The sequence below is a fragment of the Thamnophis sirtalis genome, unplaced genomic scaffold, assembly GCF_051295495.1.
Source record: "Thamnophis sirtalis isolate CommonGarterSnake01/CBP01778 unplaced genomic scaffold, rThaSir2_p1.2 scaffold_8, whole genome shotgun sequence".
NCBI classification, from domain to species: domain Eukaryota; kingdom Metazoa; phylum Chordata; class Lepidosauria; order Squamata; family Natricidae; genus Thamnophis; species Thamnophis sirtalis.
The window spans coordinates 49,999,545-50,024,988 of record NW_028261388.1 but is presented as its reverse complement, the minus strand read 5'-3'; the positions used below and the strand labels follow the sequence as shown (position 1 = coordinate 50,024,988).

General features: G+C 34.4%; 3 protein-coding genes across 5 annotated transcripts in view; 2 read left to right on the top strand and 1 right to left on the bottom strand.

Moving 5' to 3' along the window:
* URB1 (URB1 ribosome biogenesis factor) overlaps nt 1-11,340 on the top strand; it is a 59,858-nt gene extending 48,518 nt beyond the window's left edge. Inside the window, exons 31-39 of the mRNA XM_087721597.1 lie at nt 1,673-1,833; nt 2,352-2,463; nt 3,291-3,397; nt 4,234-4,377; nt 5,369-5,478; nt 5,917-6,111; nt 7,087-7,328; nt 8,632-9,204; nt 10,566-11,340. Coding sequence (XP_087577723.1) covers nt 1,673-1,833; nt 2,352-2,463; nt 3,291-3,397; nt 4,234-4,377; nt 5,369-5,478; nt 5,917-6,111; nt 7,087-7,328; nt 8,632-9,204; nt 10,566-10,777 — 1,856 coding nt within the window. The 3' untranslated portion in view covers nt 10,778-11,340. The remainder of the gene's footprint in view (nt 1-1,672; nt 1,834-2,351; nt 2,464-3,290; nt 3,398-4,233; nt 4,378-5,368; nt 5,479-5,916; nt 6,112-7,086; nt 7,329-8,631; nt 9,205-10,565) is intronic.
* Nucleotides 11,341-12,147: 807 nt separating this feature from the next.
* MRAP (melanocortin 2 receptor accessory protein) lies at nt 12,148-16,561 on the bottom strand. The gene is made up of 3 exons (XM_087721596.1): nt 16,448-16,561; nt 15,278-15,377; nt 12,148-13,052 (listed from the first exon to the last, which is right to left on the bottom strand). The coding sequence occupies exons 1-3, from the start codon at nt 16,542-16,544 to the stop codon at nt 12,974-12,976; spliced, it is 276 nt and encodes a 91-aa protein (XP_087577722.1). The 5' UTR covers nt 16,545-16,561; the 3' UTR covers nt 12,148-12,973.
* A 994-nt stretch (nt 16,562-17,555) lies between these two features.
* MIS18A (MIS18 kinetochore protein A) lies at nt 17,556-22,034 on the top strand. 3 transcript variants are annotated; one of them, XR_015697502.1, is made up of 5 exons: nt 17,556-17,838; nt 19,073-19,139; nt 19,548-19,670; nt 20,631-20,916; nt 21,562-22,034. XR_015697502.1 is itself a non-coding variant. In XM_014055867.2 (5 exons), the coding sequence occupies exons 1-5, from the start codon at nt 17,643-17,645 to the stop codon at nt 21,640-21,642; spliced, it is 561 nt and encodes a 186-aa protein (XP_013911342.2). In that variant the 5' UTR covers nt 17,561-17,642; the 3' UTR covers nt 21,643-22,034. The 3 variants fall into 3 exon arrangements, 1 of the variants encoding a protein (XP_013911342.2); XR_015697503.1 differs by having other exon boundaries at nt 20,631-21,015; XM_014055867.2 differs by having other exon boundaries at nt 17,561-17,838; nt 20,631-20,724.
* Nucleotides 22,035-25,444: the final 3,410 nt, after the last annotated feature.

The window sequence follows — 25,444 nt, the reverse complement described above, 5'->3', positions numbered from 1 at the left end:
AGAAAACATTAACATTTTTTTAAAAAAAACATCCGTTTTTTTTAGTCACTAGCTGATTTTCAAGAGAGAGCAAGTGGGACAGAAGGGGACCTGAGGTCGTAATTTCTGTATTTCATCCCCAAAGCTCTAAAAGGACAATCATTGAATTGTTTTGTGATCACAGAAAAGAGTGAAAATGTTTAATAGAAAAGAAATTTTGATAGCTTCAACATTATAATTATATTTAACAATTTAAATGTAATTCAATTTTTTTTCAGTTTTATCTTCTTTTGTTGTTCCAGTCCCAAGCTGCTTTTTGGAGAATAGATCCTATAGGTATCTGAAGGGTAGCTCTCAATCAGAAAAGTTCATTAGGAAATATACATGAGGCCATATTTTCCCTGAAAAAGAATGATATTTTGTTTTCATTGGTGACTTAACTATTTCCTTAACTACATTCTCTATTTTTCTTTTTTGCCTGGTGTTTTGGATATCATTGTAGTATATTTTTACTTTTCTCTTTGCCCCCAAGATACTTAGTGCTAAAAACAAATAAACATTGTTTTTGGTTCAAAATTTTTCTTTTATGTTGTCAAATCCAGAAGCCTACTGACTCCCCAACATCTTTTGTCTCAGTTGTATCGTCTTTCTACAAGTCTTGTTTAGGTTTTTGTTGGCATCTTCTCTATGCTGTTCAAACTGAGGATTCCATTGTATATCCTGCATGCCTTAATACTTCCTTTTATCCTGCAGAAGCATTTTTAAAACAGGCTAATTTCATGAATCTTTTGACCACAGAACTCTGCAGGACAGTTGAGCATCCTTACCTGTGGATGTGGGCCAAAGGACTTGTTGTTGTTGGTTTTTTTTTGGTTTTTTTGTGGTGTTACAACACTGTGAGGCAAATGTTTAATAATTCTCACTATTTTAAGCTATATTAATTTAAAAAAAGAGAAAAATATGGCAGTTTCCAGAACTGATTATTGTATCAGCAATTATTTGCTTAGCAGCCATCTTTCCAAGGTTCTGTAAATAAGCTCTGTGTTCAACATAAATTACAGCTACATTAGCAACTGATTTTATCTGGCAAGGTCAGGGTTTTTTGTACATGTTTCTTTGTATGTCCTAGACCTATTTTCAGATTAATCTTCAGAAAGTTCCTGTAGACCTTGCCCATAAAAAGGTTTTATCCATGATAGAATGTCTTTTTATAAAATGGAATTGGGGAATTAACCAGAACTGCTTTTCACTGCCTCTGTCCTCACAATTGCAGTGATTTTCTTTAGACTTGCTGCTTCACAAACATATAGTGATCAAAGACAAATTCAAATCCTTCTCACAGGATACATAGAAAAGTGTAATAAGAGATAACTACTCATTTTTTACTGGCCATGAATATGCATTCTAATAGAGGTGAACTGAGAAAAAGAGAGGGAAAAATGGTATTTATACCAGAATGTAGAATCCATTAGAAGGGTACAATAGGGATCCTTGTGTGTAAGGAGAACTTTAAGGCAATTCAACTTTATACAGGAGAGAGCAACAAAGAAGAGTGTTTTTCTAATGAGACTGTCATTAATTCTGCTGGTGATTGTTGTGATTTTAATTTGTGCATTCAGATTTTATTTTCTTAAATTATGTTTGAAATACTTTCTTATTAAAAATGCATATTTCTTTTCTTCCTGCTGTGTAGAGTGTGTGGTGGCATGTCATAAGTTTGTTGAAGTCAATGCATTGGGCTTGACAGTAGCTGCCCTTAGCAGTTATGATAGTAATATGCGTGCAGCTGCCTACCATGTCCTGAGTTCCTTTCGCTCTCATCTGGAAGCGGCTCGGTTTCGAGAACAGAAACAGGTAGAGATGAGTTAACTTTAACAGAAAAATAAATTTTCTGGGTTAAAATAAAATCCATTCTATTCCAGTAATTTAGAATACCTTGACTGTTAATTTTTTAAATTGAATCCAATCTGGAATCATGATTAGAATGTTTATTTTTTTCGTCTGTCAAATATGAAAATGTTTTCAGAGCACTTTTTAATTTATCTGTCTTCCTAAAATTTGAGGTTATGTATGAATTAACAGGTAAGTGAATCCAAGTATGAATTAATATTCTCTATGCAATGTATAAATTAGATTTAAACTAGTAGTAATTTTTATTTTATTATGCATCCATGTATATCTTGTATATTTAAATGCTGTGGTTTCAATGAGTGTGTTAATCTGGGATTAGGATAAATATAAATTTATTTGCAGTCTCTAAAAGAAAATAATATTGTTCTATGAAAAACAGTTTTGTGAGTGCAATTAAAAGGTTTCTAAATGGAATTTTTAAAAATCTTTTCCAGTTATTTTACATTTTCTCTTTTTTGTAGTTGCTGTACCTTATGGACGTTGTGCAAAATGGAATAAAACAACCAAATCTCAGATTTACTTTCCCTTTAACACTATATATAGCTAGAGTTGCCCAGCAAATACTGAAACCAGGTACTATAGAACTTGGTAGTTTTTTTGTCTATGACTTTTCCATTCCATAAAAACAATGGAAATTTTGAAATAATAGAAATTACTTCTAGCTCAAGTTTTAGATTTTGGTAGTGGTTTGCTCTCACCACACTGGCATATAAAATGTATATTAGCTAAAGAGGAATAGAACAAGACAGTTCTATTGAAGTCCCACTAATGATTTTACCTAGCCTGGTAACGAAAGATTTGAGAGCTAAATGGCAAGTTGAGAGAGCAAACCACTCAAAAACAATGGAAATATTTGTAATTCACAAAAAAATGGGGCAAATGGCCATTTTCCATTTGAGATAGCTGATAATGCCTCCATTGGAGAAAAGTTAATAGTAGAGGGGAAAATACAGTGAAGTTAATTCTATGTAAATATATGTACAACAAAACAAATTTAAAAAATGATAGTTGATACCTGTGATTTGTATTAAAAATTTTAGATGTTTTATGCATGAAAAATATTTTTATTGTTGAGATAAGAATATAACAAATAAAGTTATATAATGTGCTTTGTAATGAATATGAAAATATGCAGTCGTTTTTCATGAGCTGTGATTAGAATGTAGTATTGCAATCTAATTCTGCTGACTGTCAGCAGTTCGATTCTCACAAGGTCAAGGTTGACTCAGCCTTCCATACTTCTGAGATCTGTAAAATGATCCTCTGTTCTATGGGGACAATATGCTGATTCTATAAAACCGCTTTGCCAGGGCTGTAAAGCACTATGAGGCGATGTATAAGTCTGTGCTACTGCTATTGCAATTGCTATAATCTTCAATTGTGCTCTGTTGTTTTTACAGAGGAGCATATGTACACAAAGTTGAACAGATTTCTTCTATCCCATCAGTATTTGGATTTGAGAAAAGTGCCAGGATTTTTTCACCTTTTCTATAGCTTTGATTCAGAGGTAAAGAGACTCATGGAGATTTTATGTCCAGATATCTTTTTTTCTTCTGCTGCTGCTCCATTGCTTAGATATTACTATTCAACTACTTTCCTGTTCCTGCTGTTATGTTGCCATTTTAAACATGTTCTCCAGAAAGACTCATCTTGAAAAACCTTTGCAACTTTTGCATGCTTATGTGACATAAGAAAAATGTGTAGTATTGTATGTGTAGTATCCATATGCAACCAAAGGTAAAATTTCTGATAGAAAATAGGTTTGATTTCACTATATATGCAGAATTATTATGAAAATCTTTAGGCATTATGGGTTGCTAATATTTATTTAGTTCAATCCAGTGGTGAGTTGCAGGAATTTTGTGAATTCCGGTACGTTGCTCTGGGGGGCCCACCCGAGCTCCTTACTTGTATTTGAGCTCTTCTGCGCTTCTGCGCACGGAGTGCATGGCATCTACGCGATGCTCCACCCAGCAGTTGGAGCATCGCGGAGGCATTGCAAGAGGTAAGGACGCATGTGCGCACTGAGCGTACACTGGGCACGTTCATGTGGTGGACGCCGGGCTCCGTTGCAAGCAGAACCCACCACTGGTTCAATCTGCTGATTCAAAGAAAACTGGATAAAATTGAGTTGTAATCCCGAAATTGTAAGTGGAAAAATACCTGCTAGTATATCTGGAATTTAACTGGTTCAACTGTGGTTTAAGGATTTCTATTTTTTTTTAGTCTTCTTTTTGAAGCACATCTGTTGTCTGGACAGCATTCTCTCCACATGAAAGAGAACTATAATGTAATTTTGCTTGATTCCTTGGTGATGCTTTATGCATTTTCTTTGTTTTCCAGCACAAAATGGAGCGTGAATGGGTTCTAGCTATTATTGGAGAAGGTCTCAGAGATAAAAACTGCTATCAGCTATATGATTATCAAAGAATTTTCCATATCATTCTGTCCTTCTTCCATAGCCCATTGTGTGATGAAGCAACACAGGTAAAACTCTTTTAAAAATAAAATGGTTTTCATTTCATTCAGAGGAGGAATGGCATTTACACTTTTATCCCAAGATGTCAATCTGAGTCTGTCAGGGTAAATTGAACCCTTGCTTATACATTCTGTAATAAATGTAACATTTGAAGCAAAAAAAACCTTACCAAATGTTGCTGCAGTCAGTTGGATTTTTCAGTCTGAGAGACATTTTAAACTCTTATGCAGCCATTTCTCTGAAAAGCTGTGGAAGATGGCAGAGAGAGGCTACCAGGAGAAAAAAAAGCAAGTTTGAAAGCTTACTGCCTTTCCACTCCTGTTTGGAATAGACCCCTTTGGAGCAAAAAGCTACCTTAAGCAGAAGAATATAATTGAATGCAATTTCAAATTAGTCTAGATGAAAATATAGAATCTGCAAGCTGGAATTACCACCCTTTGCGATTTTTGATGTATGATGGGCAAATTGTGTATTCAGGTATAGAATTTGCATAACACAAAAATAGTCTAGAAAACAGAAAAACATCCAGAAAGCCTAATCTGACATGGATTTACCAATATGTTTTGGCACACGCGCACACACACGCACACACACGCACACACACACACACCAATTGCTGTAGTCTATCTGAGCATTTATTATCCCAGACTCTTGTATATCTATCTTCTCTCTCTAGTTGCCCTATATTGGCTTCTCTCTTAGTTGGTATGATTGATCCCACAACAGAAATTCAATGTAGAAAATGTAATGAACACTGGAACAACTACAGCAACACCACTTCATTCTATTCCCTAGGAAGTTTGATAGTATATGAACACAGATATGATAATTAGTATTTCTCCAAATACTCCAACTCTTATAGTTAGGAGTGAATATAGTGAATTGTAGCCACTATTATTAAATCATTAGATGCTATCCTGATCTATAACATGGTGTTAGAAAATTCCCTTTTATCATCATCATCATCATCATTTTTTATTTTTATTTTTTGCTTTTCAGTATCAGATTCTGGAAATACTTCAAAATGCTGCCTACATCACTAAAGCTGCTTATGAACTAATAAGGGACCATAGCCTTTTAACCTGGCTGTTATCTGTTGTTGAGAAAAGGTACACAGAAATCTCTTTAGGCCTCTGTTAACAAACTCTCTCTCATTTAAAGTAACAACTCAGTAAGTGATTAAGATTAGATTTATTTGTAAAGAACACGGTATGCAATAAAGCAGGTTAAGCCTTTTCAATTAATTTATATTCAAGGGACATTGCCTTTCATAGAGGCATGTTTTCTTCTTCATATTTAGACTTTTTGACACAATTGAATAATAATCAGAAAAATGACTTGGTAAGTTTATTAAAAGCTTAAGTACTTCAGGGTCAAATAAAAACTCAATTCAAACTACGCCACCTCTTTTTAAAATATCAGACTTCACTCAAAGCAAGTGACTTATCCAAATTTTATTTGCTAAGAGATTCTGGAGAATGTAATATTGTATAATTGCCACATAAAATTAAATGTTTTCCTCAAATACTTGTCCTTTTTATTTCTAGGTTTCTAGAAAACAAATTGTTAATACATATAATCTCCTTAATCGACACTCTCTGGAAAACTAATTTAGGAAATAAGCAAACTTCACTCAGTTCATCTAGCCAATTAAAAGAATTAAAAGAGAACCGGAAATTCCTTCCCATCCAGCTTATTAATGAATTTCTCCATGTTCTGCTAATACTTCTTAACCACATCAGGTAATTTTTATGTATTTTTAAGGTATTGTATTGTTGTACTTCTTTGGCATATGCTTTTCCTTTACAAAAAGAATTACTTTTTCATTGTAAATATTTGTCATTATCATAATCTAACCCAGTCTAGGCAGCCATTAATATTTTCTGCTGTGTTCCATAATTCATGCTTTGTATCATTTGGAATTTCTATCTCACATTGTTACTGATTTAGGAGGCTTTTCTTAAAGTTGTTTCATACTAGTTTGGATCCTGTTAGCAAACTGAATATGGTGGTATCAACTACATATGTTTCTTGAACTTTTGTTTTTGGTGAGCTTTTGACCTATCTTGACCCCCTACAACTATTCTTAACATCTAAGGGAGATGTTAAATCTAATTTTAATTCTTAATGGACAATAAAATAAATGTATCTTTTATGGTTTTCCTCCCCCATGTCTTCACATTCCTAAGAAAGAATTTGGAAGTTGAAATTATTAGCTTTGCAGTAGTTGAGCCACAAGGTGCCTAGGACATGACTCACTGAAGGGCTTCCTGATCCAGGAAAGGATGAAACTGGTGCACCAACTGGAGCTGCCAAAATGTCCTTATGACCACAGATGCCATCTGCTTACAGAGCAGAAACCCCAAATTGCATAATAATAACCCACGGCTTGGTCTTGGTAGGATTGAGTCAAAGTTGGTTGCTCCACATCCAGGGAACTACAGATTCAGAAGCCATAAAATCTGATAAGTCATTGGCTCCAAGTCATGCTAATTTTCTATAAGATTAATATATATGTACTACATTTATGTCATATTTGTAATGTTTTCCAATAATCTATAAATTATCCATCGGTTTCTTGTTTTGCTTTATTCAAGGATGAGGTTAACTATTCGGTGCCTAACAAAATCAACAGAGAGCAGTGAATTATATTGTGCATAATGTGAGATGATATAAATATTTTGTCCTAATTTTGTCCCCTGTCTTTTGCTAAATAGAACCAACTTGGATCCTGTTGTGTTTATTCAGTTTTTCAGTGTATTAAGTTCTGTATTGGAATACCGTACTCTGGTTATTAAAGCCTTCAGAGAAATGGGCAGATTCGTTGTAAATGAACATATCCTTTCAAACAATGATGTGTTGATACTTTTGTACAAGTGGAGTATAATTAGCAAAGATGTGGAACTTCAGGATGACCTGCATGTTGTTGCACAACAATACCAAATCAAAGAATTGCTTAGTAAGTATTCTCAAAATACTTCAGAGAGTTGCCATGTTACATTAATGTGTAGATTTAGCAAATGCTGTAAAAACAGCCACTTATTCTGAGATCAAAAAAGATTCCTCCATTTGTAATAACTCACAAAACAATATGTTGTTTGCCAGATGAGTTACTCTAGAATATTGAATTCGGCAGGCATATATTTGAAAATATCTCCTTGATTCATGATGGCAAATTAATTTGAATATCTTCATGCTTAGCCTCACCTAAAGTCAGTGTCAAAAGGTTTTTATATAACACAAAGACATTGGAAATAGGGACACAATCAGTGTTTTGGTTTGTCAAAGATTACTTCAGGAAAAGTAATCCTTAATGAGGGAGGAATGACTGAGGAAGAACTGTAAGGTAGTTAAAATACTTTGAAAATATGTAGGGATACAGCAGTGGTGGGTTTCAAAAACTTTTGAGAACCTCTTCTGTAGGTGTGGCCTGCTTTGTGGGAGTGGCTTGCCAGCCATGTGACCGAGTGGGAGTGGGCTTGGTAGTCATGTGATTGGTGGGTGTGGCCAACTTGTAAAATGTGAAACTCACTTAACAATGCTCTTGCTTAGCAACCAAAATGTTGGCTCAGAAACTCTGGCATTTGAAGCACGCAAGTCTTAAAGCTGTCAAGTTACATGAGCCTTGCACCCCTAACTCTTTAGAAAAAAAAACCCAGGGGTATTCAAACTTGACAGTTTTAAGACTTTGAGGTTTTGATAGGACTTTTAGAGGCGGGTGGGGTGATTGGTGAGCCAGCCAATCAGTGAGTGGCTGGTGGGGCAAGCGTGGTGTGGTTGGTTGGGGGGAGGGAGCTGGAACCGGTTCTAAATGGCATGGTAGATTTGTGGAACCTCTTCTATAGAAGAGGTTAGAACTGGCAGGCACCCACCCCTGGGATAGTGTATAAACTACTTTATATTGTGTAATGTGAATATGGATCTGATTCTGTTTAGCTACGATTGATGTTAATTTTAATTTTCAAGAGAAGTGTAAACCTTTGATGTACTTGATAGATATTTTTGCTGCACAGAATGGGTGCTATTCCAGAGATCTTGTTAGATATGAATTAGCATTTGCTTTTAATAATTGAGGTGCCATAGTTAACTTGGTATTTTTTAAATATTAAATCTGCTACTTTTTGAGGTAATAGCATACTTACTAGGAAGTTAATCTGCATGACAACATCTGTCAATTCATCTCAGCCTTAGTACTGTTTAATTATTCAATGATTGCCCTTGTTTCATTGTTTATAAAAGGGGTTTCCTTTTATTTACTTCAGGAAATACAGACAGGAACAAACCACGGTTACATTCTCAAGCATCAATCCGACTAGCTCAGAGAAGGAGTAAAATTGAAATAGAGGCAGCTGCAATCTCTGTATGGAAAGAAGTTTATTTAAATGAATGTAGAACTCTTCTGAGATCCGTTTTTATCCATTGGGAACCTGTTTTACTGGAAACATCAGCAAAATTGCCAACAGAACAGAAAGGATATAGAAATTCAGATCTTACCTGCAAGATTGCTTATTTAGTATTTAGATGGCTTGTGACATCCTTCCTTGATAGCAACTTGAACATTCAGAATGCACTCCTGACTTTCTGGTGGCTTAAAAAATGTGGTTTTGGAAACAACATTATATTGGATTATATTCTTAAAGATGGAACTCTGAAAAGGGCTGTATTTAAGCTTTATAGTAGCATCTGTAATGCCTCTGAAGTTATGAAGTTGAGTGAGCTCTCTGTGCTTAATGGAATCATGCTCCACCTACTAGAATCTCAGGGCCTGGCAGAAAATAATTTTCATGGAGCTGTGAAGAAATTCTGCCTCACTGAAGTGACAGAAGTGAACAAAGGTAACTTTTTTTTTTTTTTACAAAAAATACTCTGTCCTTTCCCTACATGTTGCCTTTGACATTGCTAAACTTCATGTCTGTTAACTTATATGTACTATTAGAAGACATCAAATTGAAAAAAACTGTTCTGCTTCATGAAACCTTGGAATTTGCCAAATATCATAATAGAGATTAACATTTCCAGAAGATGGGTTATGGTCAAGGGCAAATAATAGTTCAGAACATTGGGTTTTAGTATATAATTATCTGTAATATCCCAAAGGTGCTTTTTTCAAAAGACAACAGGACTTTCTTTGTTTTTCCTTGAAGACATTTCGCTTCTCAGTTAAGAACTGAAGAAGCTTCTTAAATGAGAAGCAAAACATCTTCAAGGAAAACCAAAGGAAGTCCAGTTACCTTTTGAAAAAGCACCTTTGGGACAACCACGACCTGGGTAACTAAGCATCTCCGTAGATATCTTTAATATCCTTAAAACAAGGTACAATAATGTTTAATAGTTTGAATCTTCAAGTATTAGTTTTTCTGCTATTTTTAAGTCAAGACAATACAATATTTCTAGTAGCTATTCAAATATTATTTTTTGGGGGGGGGCTGAGATTATAACTGGAGTGGGTGGGTCCTACTGGAAGATGAAATGTTCATGGCAGATCTTTTGAAGACTAAATTAAATCCAAAAATCAGATACTCAAATACTAATAACTATGAATATCTAAAGTAGGCATGTCCAACCTGCCAGATGCAGACCGCATGTAGCCCTTGACAGCTAGTAATGCACCCCCAGACCATAAAGTTTTAGTGTTATTATGCAATTTATATCCATTGACTATATTATACATTTTATGTATGACCCAAGAAAATTCCTGTTCATTCAGTGCAGCTCAGGCAAACCAAAAGGTTGGATATCCAGTATCTAAACCATTTTCAATGCAAGTCATTCTCAATACAAAACAAAAAAAGGTCTGTTTCAATTAGGGTAGAAGTATGCTAGGAGATGCACATGAAAAGCCAAGACATCAGTAGCTGAAGGGAGAAAAGCTGATGGGGACAGTTCTTGAATGGCATGGTGGCATGTCATACTGGGACATCAACAGAGGCTGAGAAGGGCAGCCACTGAGAAAATTGAGGGGTAGATTAGAGGGATATGCTATGTTGGGATTTGCTAAGTGGTGAAGGAACAGAAGACAGAATATATAACTCTCCCATCTAAATATTGTTTTGTATAAAACCAAAGTGTTAATGGGTTTTGGCCGCCATACCACAACAGAATTTCAGCCATAGGGTAGGTTCTTTCAAGTTTGAAACAAAGTTGTTTCCCCATGTTATGCATACCACTTTTGTAATTATCATTTTCTTTTTCCTAGCTGCAAGCATTTTCCTTTCTTCAATTTATATTGGAGACATTTGGCTAGGAGCAAGTCAACCAGACATGTTTATGACACACATTAAACTAATATGTGGAGCAACTGATACTGAACGAAATGACAAAAAAAGGTTGGAATTTGAAGATTCGATGGTTTCTCTCTGCAAAGACATATACTCATTTCTAAGTCTTCATCGTCATATTCAATATTAAACGCAAACATTTGTCAACTTTCCTATCTTGAAACTAAAAAATAAATAAAAAGAACCATTGTGTACAATTCTACAGGAATTGTTTCAAAAACAATGTCTATTTTCCTACTAACAGTAGTACAATTTTAAGTTATAATAGGCATGATTTCAGATAAACTTATGTTTTTTCAGAATTTGGCAAAGCTGGTTTTAGATGCTGATTTTGTATATTGTGTTTTAAACTGCTGGAAAAAGTAATGAACAAAACATTGATTGGAGGTTAATAATTTTGCAGTAAAGTAAACATAGAGTAATGTTTACTGTTGTGTGAAATGAACATATCCATTAGAGTTGGGTAGGCTTTGAAAATGGTTTTAGAAGTAGTGTTTTGTTATATGAAGAAATAAAAAAACAGTCCCATTTTAAAGCAACTTTTCTTTTCAGGCTTCTGTTTTAATAAATCACATTAAAAGGTGAAGTTGCTTTAATGGGGTGATCTTTTAAAAAACAGTATTTTTGTTTCAAGTTCATCACATAGAAGCCTGAAAAAAATTACAAAGAATATGTGTGTGTGTATGTGTGTATGTATATGTATGTGTGTGTGTGTGTGTGTATACATACATACATACACACACACACACACACACACACACACACATACATACATACACCCACACACATATATACAGATACAGACATACATACATAAAAAGTAATAGAAGAAAAAAAGAGGGGCAAAAAAACACCCCATGGAGTGAATCATAGCAATTTACAAGCAAATCGAACTGGCTAAAATGAAATTTATTAAGATAAGCATTTTCAATATTAGCTTTATATAATTGAGTATTCTACATTGTTTGAAAAATTGCAAGTTATATTTAACATCCAAATAATATATAAACAGCAGTAAAATCAATACATTATAAATCATAAAGTAATATAACTATAATAATTTATGTCCAAACAAACCCCTGAAAATTAGAATATTATCACTTGAAATTTTAGATGTGGTACAAACTCATATATGGTATTATAATCCTTAAATGGTTCCCAACTCCCAAGTCCCCAAGTAATTACATTCTACGTCAGATTTACTTTTGAAATATAAAAGTTATTTTGGACATAGAGGTATACTCCTACGAGTTAATTAACCATTCTTCTGAGAAAGAATTCTGTGTACTTTCCTATCAGAAGTGTAAAGAGTCCTTGCAGCAATTAACATGTACAAAGCTGCTTCAGTGTACTTTGTGGGGATATAAGCTTTGATAATATTAAATTGGTTGGAAAGGAAACTAAGCTTTTATAAATTGTTTCAATCCATTAGAGATTAGTTTTCAACATGGTTGGCTGTGAAACATTGCTAACCCAATAGGGAAAAATGATCCAACCTGATTATTACATTTCCAGTTATTCTTAGAAAATGAGCTATATTTGTCATTGTAAAATTTTGCCCAATACTATACAACACTATTGAAAATTTTACATTACAAAAAAGAAAAAAATATTTACTATTTTTTATAGTAACACTGCTTCCAATACATGATATATTCTATTCAGATAAAAAAGATATGTAACTTTAATGTTGCATATACATGCATACATAGAAATGTTTGTATTTTATAAAGTGAATAATTTATAATATAGAGTATTATATGTATTTTGTTCCACTGAATCTCAGGCATAACTACTTTTTAATTAGTCTTAAGTAATGTTCAGTCACATCTTATTTGCAATTAGGAACAAAGTCAATCTTCAGATTCAACCAGTTTTTTTTATAACAATCATTTTGTATTGTGTAAATATACAAGTAATGTAATATTTCTAGTACTAATTCAATAGAGATCTGGTTCTGGTTTTATTCAATTTCCTTAATGATTTGAAGCATGACTTTTAGCTTCTAATCTGCATATATAATATTAAATTTTTGTCTAATCTTTGTATAATTCATTTGATATATTTTAAATTAAATTGTGGATTTCATATTTTCTGGTAAATCTACCCTTTTGTATTAAATACTACAGTGATTGTTATATAACGAAAAGGCCAAAGTATATATTTTTTAAAGAATTATGTTTTTTTACCTAGTTATTCCTCCTATAATATTGTACTATAATATAATATTATAGAATTTCATTTATGAGAAGGTTTTACACTGAATTGTCTGTATGGTGACATGGTAACAGAACCCTTCAATTTCTTCTTGGTTATCTACAGATGTTCATACAGTGTCATTGTTAACAAGATTTTGATGAATAGTTTCTGAATAATTCCATGGAAACTTCTTTGATCTTCCAGTCCTGGGAACAAAATTGCTAAATTAAGTTTGATTATCTTTAAAGTGTTATCAGGTATTATGAGAAATCAGTAATAACTGATAACCGAACGTTCATATTATAGATTTATTGCTTAGATCACACTGAACCTTATAATAGTGAACATTTCAAACTAGCATGTTTTCAATGCTAAATCAGTTTTTAATAACAATAGCTTCCTTTATAATGTTTAGTCCCAGTAATGTTTATTTGGTCAATGCCCAGCAATGCAATATTTATCTGTATGGAGCTGTTGATCACTTTCTGAGAGGTTGTCTATGTGAGATTGGCTGTCAGATCAATGTATTCTGCAAATTGATCAAACACTATGCCTAAGATATATAAATTCCAAGTACATATGTAGACATTCTTCCCACAAAAAATTGATGTACTCTTTAAAATAAAAGAGCATTAAATTTGGCAGATTAGATCCAAATTTATTTATGTTAATTTACTTTAGTTGGAACTAATGTTTAATTAAAGTAAATTGAAATGAATAAATATGGATCTAACCTGCCAATTTTGTAGGAAGTAGGAGATGAGAAAGTTTATAGCAGGGGTGTCAAACTTGCGTCATCATGTAACATATCAGGACTTTTTTCCCTTCGCTAAACCGGGCGGGGGCAGGGGCAGCATGTGACGCAACTGGGTCACGGGTTTGACATCCCTGGTTCATAGGAATTTTATGTTTGCAATATTCAGTAGATACCCTTCAATATATTTTCTTGAGATTGAACAAATTTATTTGGTTATTGGCCATTTTTCAGATACTAAACGCAACATGCGATAAATACATAAATTGCTTGGATTTATTTATTTGTCTTTAAAGTATTGAAAGTATTTTCAGAAAAACTGAACTGCAAATAATTAAGAACTTTTTCCTATGGGAAGAGGGTAAAAAGAATCAAAAATACTTCCACAGACACTATATTAGAGATGCACTGATACAGGTCTGGAATAAAATTAGAGAAAACCATTACATGAAAATACCGACATGGCTTTCCACTATGAAAGCCATGACACATCCCAATACACTAGATCTATCGAAAATGGTTAGATATAGTGAAATTTTAGACAGCCAAGGGAATTTGAAAACAAATCCAGAATTAAAGGAGCAAAATATAAATATAGATTGGTGGCCACATCTCCAACTACAATCGAGATACAAAAAAGACGTAAAAGAATATGGAATATTCACAGAATTACAACAAATAGAAAAAAATTTAATTGGCCCAGAAAATAAATTCATAATGAAAATTTACAAATATTTATTAGAAGTAACATTAGAAGAAGAAAAAGTTAAAGGTTGCATGATAGCGTGGGTCAAAAACTTTGGTTACAACATAGATCTAGTGGATTGGGAAAGAACTTGGAACACAAATTATAAACTAACACGATCAGCAGCACTTAAAGAAAATATATACAAAATGTTTTATCATTGGCATTTATCACCAACAAGATTGGCTAAAATGTACCCAAACATGAAGCTGACCTGCTGGATGTGTAAAAAAGTACAAGGGACCTATTATCACATATGGTGGATCTGCCCGGAAACACAAAAATATTGGACAAAAATTTGGAAATGAGTGCAAGAAATTACAGGAGAACAGATAAAATACAAACCCGAAATCTTTCTACTGGGAATAATCAAAGGGAAATATAGAAAGAAAATTAAGTACATATTAACACATCTGCTAACTATAGTTAGAATAGCATTTGCCCAATGCTGGAAACAAAATAATACCCCCTCGGACGAATTAGTGATAAAAAAAACTTTGGATTGTTCAGAGATGGACAAATTAACATTGAAATTAAAAGATAAAAGAAGAGTCAGAATATTATGAAATTTGGAACAATTGGTACAAATGGCTGCAAAACAAGAATAGAAATAATTAAGCCAAAAAAACAATATATATAAATATATATAGAACTGTGTATAAAGGTGTGTAAATATAGAAGCGAAATATTATATACATGTACAGGTATGATGACATAATGTTGATGTAATGACTGTAAAGTATTGTAGAAGGGAAAAAATAAATAAAGAACTCTCCCGACTATGTTTAGTTTATTATGTACTTTAAATTCAGTGGTTTATTAAATCATATGTAAGAGTTAAAGTCAGTCTTTTCAGTGTATATAAAAATTTTCTAGAGCTGTACAAACTATAACTACAAAATCATTTGCAGAATAAAAGTTATTTCACTCACTTTGTGGATGTTGTACCAGACCGAGACATGTAGAACAAAATAAAGAAGAGAAATGCCACAAAAGAAAGAAGTCCAATCCAAAAGCCTATGACAATTGAATCTGTTGAAAAATAAATTTGAACTCTTCAAATGAATATGAAAATAAACATTTATATATAAGTAATTCATATGTCCTTATTCTGTTTAAATATTCAAGAAGAGATTGTCTTTAATGCGGTATTTAAAATATATGCAACATTTCCACTATAAATGGAAACTAGCATCCTCATGTGTAGCTGAGACTTACTGAGATCAATGAGTATTTGGATACAGTAGTAGTGAAAGTTAAATATTGAAATCCCACTTTAGCATCTCTTGTTAAGCTCACACTTGGAATAACGCATCCAGTCTTGGTTGCCATAAATCTAAAAATGATGTTGACACTCTAGAAAGAGTGCAGAGAAGAGCAACAAAGATGATTAGGGTACTGACGGCTAAAACATAAAGAATGGTTGCTGGAATTAGTTATGTCTAGTTTAATGAAAAGGACTAGGGGTGACATGATAGCAGTGTTTCAATATCTCAGGGGCTGCCACAAAGAAGAGGGAGTCTAGCTATTCTCCAAATCACCTGAGGGCAGGAGAAGAAGCAATGGAAAGAAACTAATGAAGGAGAGAAGCAGCCTAGAACTAAGGAGAAATTTTTGACAGAACAATCAGTGGAACAACTTGCCTTCCAAAGTTGTGAATGCACCAACACTTTTTAAGAGGAGATTGGACAACCATTTGTCTGAAACGTTATACGTTTCCTGCCTGAGCAGGCGGGAACAACAAATAACAACTCTGTTATACTGTTCTGTTATTTTATTATTTTAATAGTCTATTTTAAACATAGGTTGCAGGTGATTGCCTAGTTACTTTCAAGAGATATTTTTCTACATTACTCCATTAAAATTGAATACTTTTTATTTAAAAAGAATAAAACATACTTAGGATCTATTTCCTTGTATTCTAGATGTAACAGTGGCCATCAAAAAACTGCCTCTGAAGATTAAATTTATCTCCACCCATATAATTTAAGGTTTCCCTGGTTCTCCTACCCTAAGATATTTCTATCTGAAAGACTTACCCTGTCAATTAAAAGGGAATAAAATATTTATTTCTGCCTAGTGGAGAGAACAGCAGTACTTACATCTGTTGGCCTTCAGCTTACTTGCATCAACTGGAGGTAGATCAAAGTAATCCATATAATATTCATAGCGCACAATATTATTTGTTGAATTGGTCATTTCAGTAGTATAACCAAGGTAGCTTTGGACTCTTAATAGATCCCAACACAAGACTACAGTGTTTCAATAAACCCGAGCTGTAATTGTGCAAATAAATTTTCATTTGACATCTTTAAATAGGTTGAGATAGCAGAACTATTCAGGCTGACCTTCATTTCTGCTGTTGCAGCTGCCAAATGTTAAAATGACAATGAATCTCTCTTGCTTGAAGTATGAGCCTTGGCCCACTGTGTTGTTTGTACTATAATCTAATGCCAACAGTTAAAAAATGATTTGCACCCACAGTTAGACAACTGTTTAAATTCATTTTAGAATATCAGATGCTGCTTGTCAAGTGCTACCTCCCAGCAAGTTTCTTGACAGAAATTTGACGAGGATTACAGAATAGAATAGAATAACAAATAGATAGAATAACAGAGTTGGAAGGGACCTTGGAGGTCTTCTAGTCCAACCTCCTGCCTAGGCAGGAAACCCTACACCACTTCAGACAAATGGTTATCCAACTTCTGGAGGCAAGTTGTTCCACTGATTGTTCTAGCGGTATAATATAAGAAGTATAATAGACTTGTTAAAAACTTCATTTTGGGGTAGGGTTTGTCTGATTTGGCTACCTGCATCCCGAGAAGTATAAACGTTTGAGAGAGCAGTATTTGCTGGCCCAGCAGGGTCCCCACACTACCTGTAACCGGTTTAGGCTTTGCCACATGTTTATTTTGCTTTTTATACATTTGCGCTCTTTTTTTGTGCAGAGCTGTATCACAGAATAGTACAATCCAAATTCTAGCCACGATTCAGAAGTAAATGGAGCCGGCGTGCCCATTTCTCGTTCTTCAGATGAAACATGCTCGCAGACTAGTTATCTCAGCTCTAAATTCAAAACGCTTTCAAGGCTAATCTATCAACTGAGGAGGCTTTGGGGGAGAGCGTGAGTTAGTGCGCATGCGGCACAAATTCCCGCCCCGCGACTGCTTCTGCCTCTTCTCCTTGGACAAGAAAACGAAACAACCCTGTTGACGTGCTAGACAGAGGCCGCCCGTTATTTCCGGTATTAAGGCAAGGGAGGAGTCGGATTTCGGCGCGGGCGGCTTGGAAAAAAACATGGCGGCACTCCCGTTTGAAGAAAGCTCTATGTCGGTGATGACATTCTCTGACAATCTAGAGGCCGGTAACGAGGGAAGGGAGAATGCAGAGGACCTGCCTATGGTGTTCCTATGCGCCGGATGTAAACGGCCTGTAGGAGACACGCTCAACTGGGAGACTAACGACGAGGAGACCAATTGCATCCTGCTCAAGAGTCAGTGGAAAAAAACAAAAAATAAAGCGCACGCGGCTGCCTAGCAACGCTGCGCGTTCTTGGTCGACATTCTTTTCCCGCGCGAGCGCCCCGTTCCATTCCTCGACGCGCGCAACGGCCTTGCCAGCCGTCCAGGCGCCGGCCAAGGAATTTCCGCCCTTGGCGTCTTGCCTTGCTCGTTCTGGGGTTGCGGTTCCATGTTAACAAGTAACGTAGTATGGGTAACCCTCGACTTACAACAGTTCGTTTAAGTGACCATTCTGAAGAAAGTGACTTATAACCATTTTGCACATTAACAACCTTTGTGGCCTCCCCAGGATCATATGATCAAAGTTCAGATGCTTGGCAACTGGCTGCGAGGTCATGTGATCATCTTTTGAAATCTGACAAGCAATGTGATGGGGAAGCCAGATTCACTTAACAACCTGGTTACTAACTTATCAACTGCAGTGATTCACTTAGCAGCTAAGGCAAGAAAGGTCTTAAAATGAGGCATAACTCAACTATCTCACTTAACAACAGAAATTGTGGGCTCACTTGTGATCGTAAGTCGAGGAATACCTGAAGTCATTGTCAGCAGCGATATCTTTTCTTCTAGGCTAAACTTTTCTCCCTTTCTCAGATTTGCCTGCAAGATTATTTAGGGTTTATTTTTTCCCAAGAACCTGATAATGTTGGCCAAAAACCCAAACCCAAGAGAAGTTGTAGTTTGTCACTGCTGCTGTTGAATTGGTGATCTTCAACAAATTTCATGTTCAACAAAGCTGGCTTATCTGTTGCTTAGGTTGCATATGCTGTTGAACTATTTTTTTTTACCCATCTTTACTTTTCTATGTTACATATCCATTTGATTACAATAAAGGAGAATATTTGTAGCTCAGAGTTGAAATGTGGGGTCCTTGGTGCTCTAGGTTTGCTTTCATTACTCTAGGTAATGTCATCAGTGCTAGATGTTACCTAGTTAGGGTAATGAAGCCTCTGCAAGAAAACAAGCTCAGAGAGCACCAAGGACTCCTCATATTCATTTGAATGGTAGTTTTTATGCCCCCCCCCACTCCGAATGGAATGTACCATAAGTGTTTTAATTGTTAAAAGGAAAGCTTTGTTAACCTTTTCTGGCCTATCATACAATTTTGATACTGCTTTCTGTGTTCTTTGGTTTATTAAAGTGACCTATCTTTTTACGAGAACATTTTGTTTCTGCTTACTTTGATGTGTATCTTTCACATTTCAGGTGTTACACTCAATGTCTCAGTAGACAAAGAGCAAAAACTCTCAAGCCAGGCAGGTGAAACTGGCTGGTAAGTTATGATAACTTCAGAATGAAAGTTATAATTGACCTGTAGCAAAACTTCATGTTGCTGTAGCTGATTACTTTTGATCAAAACTTTTTTTTTGTTTGAAACGCCCATGTAGTTTAATAGTAACCATATGTAGATGTCCTACTCTTTAATTTATCTGAACCTAGCAAATTAATATTACAGTAATATTTGTGTTAGTATGCTGTTTTTCATTTTTCAACATTTTATCAGACCAAGTGTAAAATCAAAAGGCAAGAGGAAGGAAAATGGATGAAGAAACCCTGAATATGAGGATAAAATCTGTAGAGATTATATCTGTTTTTCCAGGAATTTTCAATATTATTTGTTTCATTTGCAAGAAATTCTAAATTAAAACATGTAATTAAAAATAAATATTTTGTTTTACAGCATTCTTGAAACCTTAATTTGCTCTGGCTGCAACATGAAACTTGGAAGCATTTATAGGTGTACCCCAAAACATCTTGACTATAAACGAGATTTATTTTGCTTAAACATAGGCTCCCTAGAAAGGTAAGCAAACCTTTCACATTTTCCTTAGAATTTCTTAAGTAGAATTGGTTACTTTGGAGATTTAACTTCTTCAATTACAGATTTTTTTTCAAGGGCAGTTGGAATGTTTCAAGTCTTAATAGAATATTATTTATTACCGGTATTTGTTGTTTTAAATTTATGGAGCATCATTCTTTGTGCTATTGCTTTGTGGAACAAGAAAACTATATCAAATATGGCTGTCATTTTTTTTAAATTTCAAGCGTAGAGTTTCTGTTCATTTCTGCTTCCCCCATCAAACATCATTATATCCTTCTCTTTATAAAAAAAATCTGTGAAATAGATATAAGTTCCAGAGATAAGAGTTATTATCACATATTTATATTAGCAATTCAAAATTGTTGACATTGTATATATTGTTTACTTAGAATCTTGATGTTTGCATAATTCTAACCACAATGGTTTTTCCTTTTTAAAGTTTTTGATACTAAACTTCATTGTGGGAATAAAATCGAGTCATATTCAAATGAAAAAGAATGAGTTTATTAGCACCCTTTCCAACTAAAGTCATTAAAACATAGATCACAGAATCTTATGCCATTTAATAAAATTGTAATAAATAGCAATAAAAAAAATATTAATTGGAAAGATGCCATTACGTTCTTTCTGATATTTTGCTACTATATAGTAACAACCCTTCCTACAAATTTCTATACTTGTTACAAGAATGGAGAATGCTACAAGGCTTGGTCTTCTGGCCATTATTATAAAAATGACATTGAGTTGGTTGATCATTTACTTATATTTTGAATTCATAAATTGATTCAATAGTATTATTAGTATTAATTATTACTACTACAGAAAAATGAGAATTGTTCTCTTATCTTTCATCCTTTGACCGACTCTCTTGCAGTGTATACTATAGTCATGACTATTCCCATAAATGATTGTTATGTTGCTTATAACTTATAAATGTCTAAGTTATACCCTAGGATCATCAGAACAAAAAGCTAACATTGATGAGGAACCTCTTACACTTGAAAGTCGAGCTAGTTTAGAAGAATCATTAAGAAGGGTAAGATAATAATTCTGTTTTTATATTTTGCCTTCTATACTTATTTATTGTATATACTATATTATCGTCCCTATGGAACGATCTCCCCGTTGAGATCCGGACCCTTACTACACTTCCGGCCTTCTGCAAAACGACCAAGACCTGGCTGTTCCGGCAGGCCTGGGGCTGTTGAATTATCCAGCCCCATCCTAAGTTATGAATGTTATGAATTTTTAATTGTTGTTTTTTATATCCCCCCCCCTTCTTATTTGTAAGCCGCCCTGAGTCTTCTGAGAGTGGGCGGCATACAAGGTAATTAAAAATAAAATAAATAAAATAAAATGATGAACTCTTAAAATCTTTTAATTCTATACGAGGAAAATTTGGGTAGAAAAGAAATACATTTCTTAGTTCTTTGCTGTGTGCTTCTATTGGAAAATATAATTGTTTTTCTAATTAAACATATTAGCACTACTTTTATCTGTTCATGCAACTGCTTATGCTCTTTGCATAATGCTTGTTTGAGACCAATGTACCATGCAGCTCCAAATCCCTGTTTATATCAGTTTTAAGATATGAAAGGTGGTATCTACCAGGGGTAGTATTCACTTACCTTGTCTACTGGTTTGCAAATGTGAGTGTGCACATGCACTTTTGGTGAAAAGAGGATCTAAGTGGGATACCGTAGAGCCAGAGCGGGTAGGCGAGACCACACGCAATTTCCACTACCGGTTCGGGCGAACCGGTCCAAACAGATAGAATACCACCTCTGGTATCCACTACGAGTTCTCTGATTATACTGATAAAGTAGAGAAAAAGTGGTATATTAAATTGATTTTTTCAAACTTTATTTAACAGGCAGAAACAATACTGAAAGCATTAGAACAACGATTATCTGCAGTCGAATCAAGTTTTGCAACTCTTCACAATATTGTCTGAAAAATATTATTGCTGACATTAATATTTATAATATTAATAAAACCTTTGTATTTACTGTTGTAAAATTGTTGGATTACTGCAAGAGTCTAGTTGCGAATTATAAAAGTCTACCCAGTCTTCTGATTAAGAATACAGACACTTTAGAAACAAAAACAAAATCTCTGGATTTGAAGAAATTTCTAGGAAATCTTGTAAATACATCCACATGGGTCCTTTTGTAATATTTTTTAATCTCAAACATTCTAAATAATTGAAATTCTAATAATTTGTTTGTATTTTTGTCATTTCTATTGTTTTGTGTACTATGTACAATTTCTTACTTTGGTTGGCAACTTAGATTGGAATGCAGTTAATCTACTTTTTGTGGAAAACATTATTGCTTTGGATATATAATGGTTGAATCTTTTTTTATTGTAGCAGTCATTTAATTGTCTGCTAGTTTAAGATATTGATACAATATGTGTAATATACTGGCAGGGGTTTATACATACGTATTTCTTAATTTGTGTTGTTCCAATGATTTTTTTCTACTGTACTTTGAAATATTCAAATATAAATAACTGTTCTAGAAAATTCAAACTAATATGGCAAGATATTCTTAACCAAAAATAAAGCATAGAAATAAATTGACTATACTAGTTATTTTACAAAATAAAGTGGTAAAAATTATATAATGTAAATGTTTGTCACTATATTTCAGAATAATTGTTTTCTAATAGCAAGAATGCTGTTTAAAAATCAAAATACTTGAATACAGCGATATACATATTTCAGCACAAATAAAAATTTATAGTTAAACTGCAATTTAAAATTCAGTTTTCTTATAAGTCTTTGTGCTTATTTATTACTTTATTCTCTAATGTAGAATAGAATAGAAGCTACGTGTAGTTTGCCATACTGAAATGTCATTTACGTTCCAAATAAATCTAGGTGGGATTAGTCATCACAGATTTCTCATTATGTGTAGCACATTTTGTTCATCTAAATAGAACACATCATGCTGGTTTATCCTTATTTTTTCTTTAAAAATGGAAAAAAGCAGCTACTATTCATCAAGCTATAATTTGACATGTAGAGTATGTATGTGTGCTTGTATATTGCGTATAGATATTCAAATATCAGTTCTTATTTCTATTTGTTTAAACAGAATGGGGTAGGTTAAATAAAACAAAATCTGTATTGACATGAGATTTTACCCTGCTGCTTCAGTGCAAAGACTTAAGTGGCTCACCATTGCCAATTAGATTTAAAACCATGGAATACCATACAGTAATAACAAACCACTGTATACTTCCAGAACAGATATATTTTCATAAATTCTATCTCCAAAATCTATAGAAAAGCTAAGATTTAACTGCTCTTTGAAATATTGGCAAAGATGAAGCTCCTCTTCACACCAGCATTTTCTTCCAGGTCTGAATCATTAACAAAAAATGTATTATACTGGTGCCTTTATTTAAAAACATGAAATTATAACTGGGCTAACATCCCTGATCTTATTTGTTATTAGAGGTAGTCTAACAGTATCTCAGGGAACAATACAAAGGGATATCTTATAAACTCATATTTTTTAAAGGTAGCAAAAGCTTGGTACCTTAAAAGCCTGTTACTAGCAGGGGTTTGGAATTTTCAACATGCTTCCCATTGTTACTGTTCTATCTGTTAAATTAGAAGTGCAGTCTTACTGCTCCATTGGAATGAGCCTGATTGCACTGAGTAAATTGTAATAATTAGCATACACTGAATCATTTTTAAATCTAATGATTGGAATATATCAGTTCAGTTTAAAAATAGATCTAGAAAGAGACACAAATGCATTTTAAGTATGTTAATATAAATTCCAAGATGTGTGGGCAGAAATCGTCAAGGGTAACCATGCATGAATTTTAATTGTTTTCATGGATTAATAGCATAGACTTTTAGAGAATGGCTGCTTTTAGTTTCTTTTTTCCCCTTGCAGCCCAAAGATTAACTAAATCTGTGTCAATTGCTAGGATGTACTTGTACTGACTGCTGAAGACTTTTTAAAATTTACACAGAAGTGATAATATCCCATGGGGATAATATTTTTGTTTTTTATCCCTAATGTATGATAACAACAGCCATGTTAGTTTTGAAAGGTTATAAAAGAATTTCCTATTTAAACAGCAGTCATTGTAAAAGGTTTCTTAAGAAGATATTGGGGTGCATTCAGACGTCCTTGCTAAAAAGAATACAAATGACTCTGCAAGGAGTATAAATACTGCCATTCCCCACCATCCAGTCGGAGCATGTTTTTAGCTGGGTTTATGTTTCCCCTTATTTTGTATGCTCCCCAATGTCCACTGGAATTGGGTGACTAATATAAGGTATTTGTGGCCAAAGCTATCCTTCAGCTTATGTACTATACTTAGGCTTTAAAAATACCAGATCCACTCTCAAGCGATGGATCTGGGGTACAGATCTTCAATTTAAACAGCCTATTGTCCACTCCTATAATTTGGGGAAATTCTCCCAAAATATTTTGTATCAACTGCCTATTTACCATCTATTATAATACTGAAATTTCATAGGACTTTTATATTAGCCAGGCTATAAAAATATTCCAGTGCACCGGTGCCTAAGCCCATGTGGAGATGGCTCAGTAGTGTCTCTGAATCACATACTCCTTTGCGGTCCCCTTTACAGGGACTCTAGGATAAACCTCATCCAACCATCACTTTCAATCAGTGGAAAAGTAGCTGGTTTTCAGTTACATACTTCTTTCATTCCTTCCACTCCAAATTAAAAGTGGAAATTGTAACAGGAAGTCTCCAGCAGGAAACCACGTCTATTCTCTTTTTTAAAAAAATACCCTCACATTACTTGACAGCAGAAGGTTTAAAAAAACCATAACTTTAGGCTGTTTAATTAAATGTTGGGTGGGTTCATTGATGGGATCAAAATGACTTGCCTTCCAGACATTTTTTGTTTTTATTCTCATCTATACACTGTTGCCAAAATGGCAAAAAAAGGCCAAACATATTTGGTAAAATATGGCAAATAGGGCAAAATTTAGAGTTGGAACCTTATTAATATTATTAAATCCCACCAACAATATTTTTAAATAAATACTAGTTAGAAACTGATTTTAAAAAATTGCTCAAAGAATGAGATGAAAACAATGCTGCAAGAGAACGGTTCCTAAAAGATATAGCTAATGTGAATTTGCAGGAGGAAATGTTGGTTCAGGAGTAGAATAACTTACGTTGAATACTACAAGATGATAGGCCAAAAACATGGCGGATCTAAGGAGAGAGGGGAACTGTGATGGATGCAGGTATCCTGCTAAAGGCTTTACTACCCAATCTTGTGTTTACTTTCTTCAAAGGAAGTTCTGTACCCTAAGGATTTTATTCCCAAATATGGATACATACCGTGTTTTCCCAAAAATAAAACCCTGTCTTTATATTTTTTGAACTCCAAGATAAGGGCTTGGCCTTATTTTTTGGGGGGAGGGTTGTCTTATTATTTTGGGGGTGCAGGACACAGCCGCTTGTCAGCTGTTTGCCCCTAAGGCCATGCTGGCATCCCCCCCCTCCCTGCGCCCAGGTCTTTGGGAGCCTGCTTGCAAGAGAGCAGCGGCTGACCCCTCTTGCCACGTAGTGCCCACCCAACGGACAACCCCCACCCTCCAGCTGAGCAGAGCGCCACTCACTGACTGAGCGGTATCCCAGGATCATGACCTTTTGGTAGCACACGAACGGGATTGCCCAACAACGACTCCAAGGCCAACTGAACCTTCTCTCTAGAGAGCCCATCAGGAGGCCCCGGGTGGCCTGAA